Here is a 7,076-nt window from a genome sequence, read left to right on the forward strand (position 1 = left end):
GCTAAGATATTCTACTTTGATCAAATAAAAAAAAATTATTTTAAAAGTTATTTTATTAAGTAGACTATAGCAGCTACTAAGGTCATATTCTAACCCTGAAATTTTTAAGTTATTATCTTGATCTTTTTTTTATTACATAATATGAACAAACGAACGCAGATGGTGGTGATGGTAATATTATTCCTTTATATTTCATCCTTAAGTCTTGATCGTTATCAGTTTTCAAAGATAGATGAAAGTGTCAATGTTTCTTTCTTTCGTTAGTATACATTACACTATATTATAATTTTGCCAATACAATGGGTGATACATATGAAAAAAGAGTGAAAGTTTATCTTACCCTTCCCAATTAATATTTTATTTCTCCCTTCCTTTTTTATAAAAATAAATTTCGGATACAAAATTAATTTTGTTGATCAAAATTGAACAATTTTTTTCAGAATGCATTTTTTTTTTTAAAAAAGCCATATTTTTTATTTTATTTAGTTTTTAAAAGTCAAAACATTAAAGACATACATATTAAAGGTGTAGTAACTTATAAACTAAAAAAAAAATCATTAATTGTATTGAAATAACAATTAACCACTTCTAATCCGATATTTTTTTGAATAAAAAAGCTCTCCGCTGCTACCCCGAATGTTGTGAGAAATTTTTCTACCAATTATTTTTAAAAATCTTATAAACGGGATAAAATTATGATTTGAAATAAAAGAGCATTTTAATATTTTATAAGAGTAGTTCCAATTTTATCATTATTTATGTATTGATCAATAAAAAAACATTGTTATTTAGATGCCCATGTGGCTCAGAAGATTATGAATCTGTTATTATTCTAGAAAAAAATAATTTCTGAGACCGACCTCTTTGACGAAGTTAGGGCAAGGTTAAAAATTAAGAGTAATATCATTTTTTTAAATAACTTATATATTTACTTTAAATTAAGAAAATTATAACGTTAAACGATATTCCTGTTCTTGTGAATGTCAAATTTAAACATCTTATATATGTTCGACTGGGACAGAATCGTCTTTCTTTCTTTCTTTCTATAGAAAATAGAATTGAAAAAAATTTATCACTCGTTATACTCATCTTATGATTTTTCCTAGGTTTTTAGCAGACGTTTAAAACTTTTATTTATACACCTTTTTATATTTGAAAACCTTACTACCCTGTGAACCTTGCCGTGAATTTTTAAATTATACTCTTGATTTCAATTAATTTTTGTAGATTTTCATATAAATTAAAAATATATGTAAAAATTTACGATAAAATTGTCTGAAAATCCACAGGGTAAATATTCTATATGTACATAATGGAATAAATTCCGGGAAAAATTTAGGTTTTAAAAACTCGCTACTGCCTTTAATATGCTAAAGCTCTATGACATATACGTTTTTATATCAATTTTTTTTATTTTAACCTAAAATAATTTTTATATTTACTGAACACGTAGTCAGGGGAGGGGGCAAGGGGAAATTTCCCCTTATGAAATTTACCTGTTCTCGTAAATATTATTTTACGCTATTAAAAAAAGTTTCCCTACACACCCACCCACTCCATCTTCTTTCAAAAATGAATATAACATATGTAATTACACATAAGAATTCAAAGAAAATTAATTAAAGTTAATTTTTTAATTAAAAATTTTAGAAAAAATATTTTTATTAAAAAAAGTGACCCAAAATTATTTTTATAAAAATATAACATAGTAAAATGCCTACAATAGGTGGACCTAAATGCTTCCAACAAAATTTATAGGGAAAACACTCACCTAACCTTGCATTTACAGTTAGCGCGAATTTGAGGTGAAGTATAGAAAATATTATATAAATATAATAATTTTACATTAATTTTTGTACATTTCGTCGCAAATTTTCGCTAGCCGTGAATCAATGGTAATAGCCCCCCCCCCTAGTAAAATCCTGGCTACGTCTATAAGCCTGCAATATACGGCTGCAGAAGAATGAGTAAATTTTGATAATGAAGTTTATATTAATTAGTAGTGTTGTTAAACTGCTTGATTTGAACCGATTTTAAAAACGGCTAACGGGAATCGATCACGATTCGGCCGACCCCTTTTAAAATTGTTTTCTGGAATTATTTAGATAGGTAAAAGAGTGAGAAAGCCGTTTATTTTAGCTCGCTAGCAGCCTGGTTCTCGAGATATAGGGGCTCAAAGATACAAAAAAGAGCCACTTTGGAATCTGTAAAATTTTTAAAATTCTTATATCTCAAAAACTATTTATAATGAAAAAATTATAATATATCATTTTGTAGGTAAAGAAATTCTCTAATTAACCAAGAATAATAAATATTGGCGCCATTATAGGCTTTTAACATTCGGTTTACCTAAATTGCTTTACCTGTATTTTTAAGCAAAATAGTGAGTTTGTTTTCGAATTTTTTTTATTGCTTTTTATTTAGATACCTTTGCTAAATATATAAACAATATCAAAACCTTGGCGACGCTATCGACTTGAAAAATTGATAAAAAGTAGATGGCGCTTTATGAAATTACGGATTATGGTTAAAATTTTGCTGCTAACTTATCAATAACCAGATTTTTTCACTTTTTATATTAAAAAATTTTGATTTTCTATTAAATATACTAATTAACTGAGGAGTAGAGTGGGTATATGCCCATTAGACACTGAATTTCCAATAATAAATATCTTTCATATAATTTTTTTAATTTTTAAGGTATCTACAATTTCATCGAATTTATCATCATTTGATGAAGATAATGGTATAATTTTAGTCGTTAAAACTTTTTTTTACTCTAGATATTTTTTTTTTCGAATATTTTCACAAAGCATTTTCTTTTAATGAGAGATTCCCCATTTGATTGTAGGGATATATTAATGTTATCAATAGCCTCTTGATTTTATATATGAAGGGGAGAATCAATATCTACATTGTTATTTGAAGTATAAGGAATGTTTGCTAATTTTTGTCGCCATAAAGAGCAGATTAACATATCTAAATTGAATGGTAAATTTTTGGGGGTCATCCAGGGTAGAATCTTTCTTAGATTCTAGCTATAATAAGCATGTCTCTGTAGATTAAATGGGTTGCAACATTTTAATATTTGGTATGTCCATCTGTGATATAGAATAAAATTTTAATTGATCTACACCTAGAATACATGTTTTTGCACTCTCCAAATCCAGATTGTTATTGGTAGACAGACGATAAAATAGATCTGAACGGACAGGTTAAAATTAATTCGCAGAAAGAGATATCATCTTAAACAATTTATTTTGTAAAATATAATTGAATATATGCCTAATAAAATATACGTTTTTACTGCAGCTGTTATATATTATCGAGCTAATAAGTCATTCGCTCGCTATAGTAACAAAGTAGAGATCTAAAAAATGTAAAACATTTTAAGGATAGTGGGAGGGGGGGGGGCAGAACTGGGAAATTTTATCACAATTCTTATAAATATATCAATATTTTCATTTTCCAGAATAATATTTTTCAACCATTAGGGCCCTTCAATTTTTGGTAAAAATGTATATTTCGGAAAAGTCGATAGCATCTCCAAGGTTATGACATCGTATATAAATTTATAAAAAGTGTCTGCATAAAAAGAAAAAAAAAATTAGAAAACAAACTCACAATTTTGCTTAAAAATACAGGTAGAGCAATTTAGGTAAACCGGATGCTAAAAGCCTATAATGGCGCCAATATTTATTATTTTTTGTTAGCCCATTAGAGAATATCTTCCTAAAAAATGAGATATTATAATTTTTTTACTATAAATAGTTTTTGAGATATAAGCATTTTAAAAATTTTACAGATTCCAAAGTGGCTCTTTTTTGTACCTTTGAGCCCTTATATCTCGAGAACCAGGTGTGCTAGCGAGCTAAAATAAACGGCTTTCTTATTCTTTTACCTATCTAAATAATTCCCGAAATTTTTAACAATTTTAAAAGGGGTCGGCCGAAAAAGTGCCTTTTTGATCGATTTGACATGGAATGAAAATATTGCCTAAGCGTCTAGATTTTCCAATAGATGTTCAATTCTTGTGCCATCTATGAGCAAAATTTTTAGGCTTGCATAATATTTTTCTGGATAAAATTTTGAGTTAGCCGTTTTTAAAAATCGGCTCAAATTGAGCCGTTTAACAACACTATTAATTAGTATTATATTAAAATAACTTTGATAATAATAAATAAATTGTCATTTAGATGCGTTTTTTTTAGTGTTATTAAACGACTCGATGTGAGCCGAGTTTTAAAAACGATTAACAATATTTTGGCCAGAAAAATATTGTCTAAGCCTCAAGAATTCGCTAATAGATGTCCAAACCTTTGTTTCAATATATGAGCAAAATATTTAGGCTTGCGTAATATTTTTCCGAATAAAACATTGAGTTATCCGTTTCTAAAAATCGGCTCGAATCGAGCCGTTTAACATCACTATTTCTTTTGGTAAAATATTTTATAGATATATTCTTAAGAAAATTAGCACTTTTTAGTACCCACTTTTTAAAACGTCTAAAGATCCGCCTGAAAAAAAATTATAATGATCATAAAATACCTTGCAACCCTCGCAAGAATGCACTCCGTAATGAAATCCGCTGGCTTTATCTCCACAAACCCTGCAAAGCACTGTCGTTCCATCGAATTCTAAGGGATGATAATGTAATAAAAATATATCCTATAATAATTGGAAAGAACGTATTTTTGTTATGAAATTCCTTTCCTTTGTATACCTCCAACTTAAAGCATTTTAACATTTTGTCGAATTGTAATTCAAGTATTTATAATTACATATTAGTACATATGAATAAATACAATGTCTTGTTTTTGCATTTAAAATTGTAATTGTATATATTAGTTAATTTATAAATTTTATGAAATAAAAAGGTGACAATCAAATTCATTTAAAAAAAATCTATATAAAAGCAGAATTGGAATGTTGGCTTAATTTAAATTTAGCACGCATCCTAAAAAAGTGTTCTAGTTATATCAAGACCAGGTCATTAAATGCACGATGGAATGTCAATAGTAATCTAAATATAAATTAAAATTAGGGGAAAAAATTCCTTGAAAATCTTAATATTAGCCATCTCCAGTGAAATTGTTAAAAATCAATATTTAAAAACCCGACTAGAACAAAAAATAATAGAATTAAAACACCTTGGCATACTAAATTAAATTAGCATTATTTTAACAAAGTCGACAAGAATCATTGCTATTTATTTGCTTAAATAAAGACACCCTTATTTTAAAAAGAAAAAAAATTAATTTTGAACCTAAATTGAGTGGCTTTTCCAATTCCAGATTATTGAGGATTGATGGATGCTGCGAATCAAGTACCATAGGAGATAGGTCAATACGATTCTCGGAACTTTTGAAAAGATGATTTTCAAGGTTGTCTTTGAAAGGCTTGATTGAGCATTTATTTTCTGGCATGGAGGCTAATAGGCCGTTGTGGTTTTCATTTATTTCGAAGCTGTAAGGATTGCTTTCGGTTTCGTAAAAATTTTTCAAGTCGTTCATCATTTTGGCTTGATGTTGGTTATGAATGACAGCTAAATTTTCTTGCGAAGAAGATAAGGGAGATAGTTGGAATGAGGATTTGGTTTTGGGGGAGGAGGAAAGGGGAGAATCAGAGGGAGAATTTTGGGTGTCATCCTTACTGGAACCCGTGTTGTAAGACGAATCCTGACTTTTCCGCTTTCGATTGAATTTTTTGGCGCTCATCACATCGCTGTTATCTGTTATGATACCACTTTTATCGCCTAATTCGGCCAAATTTTGGATGCCTAAAGTATTAGAGTAATTCCCGTAATTAGCCAGTGTGTTCAAGATATATTCTGGTAGGGATCCATTGATGGTCAAGTTTTGATTGTAAGATAAGGATTGGTGAGGAAAGTTTTCGAATGCTGGTAGGTGTGAGAGTGGATACGTCATAGGAAATTGGTGTTGTGGGTAAAATAATGAAGGGTGAACGATCAAGGGTTGATGAAGTGGGTGATTTATGAAATTATTAATTTTATTATCGATATTAACATATGGCAATTCAGGAACAAAGTTAAGACTCTGTTGATGGTATTGATTGTTAACATCCAAAATATTAGATGTTAAATCTTTGTTATTTTTATCGGTCGCATAAAGGGGCGGTAAACTGAGAGTCTGATGGACCGGAGTGGTCACCGTGCTGTAAAGCCAAAGCCTTTGATGGTATTGACGCAAATTTTCCAATTGTCGCGTTTTCAGGAATTCAGAGTATTCCCTGATTCTCGGTTCCCGTTTCGCATCTTCCCCTCCATGGTCACCCCAATTTAGGGAATTGGTTTCGTTTATACAGCTACTATTGCTGTACTTATCGTTCAAATTCTTAGGGAGACGATACCCATTGACAATTTTTGCCTCGTTCTCCATATCCCCGAAATTCAAGCAGGACAGATTTTTCTGTAAATCAATTTCGTTAAACATCTTGGCCGCTTCTTGGATGATCCTTGACGCTGTGATCGGGTTGACAAGCCCGACCGACGTTTTTAAAGTGGGCGTGACTCTCTCGTTCACTCTTTCATAATTAATCTTTGGTTCACTTTCTTCAATAGGTAATTTTTTCAAGGTTTCGAATTTTGATAGACTGCTGTTCAGGACCGAATTTTGGCCTTCATTGTTAGAGTTTTCCCCTCTGGGATTTAATACCATCATTTTTTTATATGATGATTTTTAATTGAAAATAATATAGATAATTATCGTTTTTAATTTTCCAATGAGTTTGCCGGGTAAATTATTAAGTTTGAAATGAACGAATTTCCATGCGACTTTTCTCGCCCAAATTATATAATTTTTTCGGGCAAAGAATATTTAAAGAAATTAAAATATGTTTTTGATTAAGCGTTTGAACCTCAATAAATAAATGACTTGTTCCTATATATCTATAGAAATAATTAAGGATTAAATAAATAATTAATAGTAAAATATAGTTTAAAATATTATAAAAATTTAAACTTTAAAAAATTTTCCGCAAAAAAATATATTTGAGGCGGGGTGACGATAGCCACAACCATAAAAGTTGAAAATTAATGGTTACATGATATAATTATG

General features: G+C 29.4%; 1 protein-coding gene across 1 annotated transcript in view; it reads right to left on the bottom strand.

The window, feature by feature from the left end:
- The window catches only part of LOC135923497 (uncharacterized), a 48,770-nt gene extending 41,954 nt beyond the window's left edge, over positions 1–6,816 (bottom strand). The window contains exons 1-2 of the mRNA XM_065458286.1: positions 5,267–6,816; positions 4,549–4,637 (exon numbers count right to left, since the gene is read on the bottom strand). Coding sequence (XP_065314358.1) covers positions 4,549–4,637; positions 5,267–6,680 — 1,503 coding nt within the window. The 5' untranslated portion in view covers positions 6,681–6,816. The remainder of the gene's footprint in view (positions 1–4,548; positions 4,638–5,266) is intronic.
- Between the last annotated feature and the right edge of the window lie 260 nt (positions 6,817–7,076).

The sequence above is a fragment of the Gordionus sp. m RMFG-2023 genome, chromosome 1, assembly GCF_954871325.1.
Source record: "Gordionus sp. m RMFG-2023 chromosome 1, tfGorSpeb1-WG-v2, whole genome shotgun sequence".
NCBI lineage: Eukaryota > Metazoa > Nematomorpha > Gordioida > Chordodea > Parachordodidae > Gordionus > Gordionus sp. m RMFG-2023.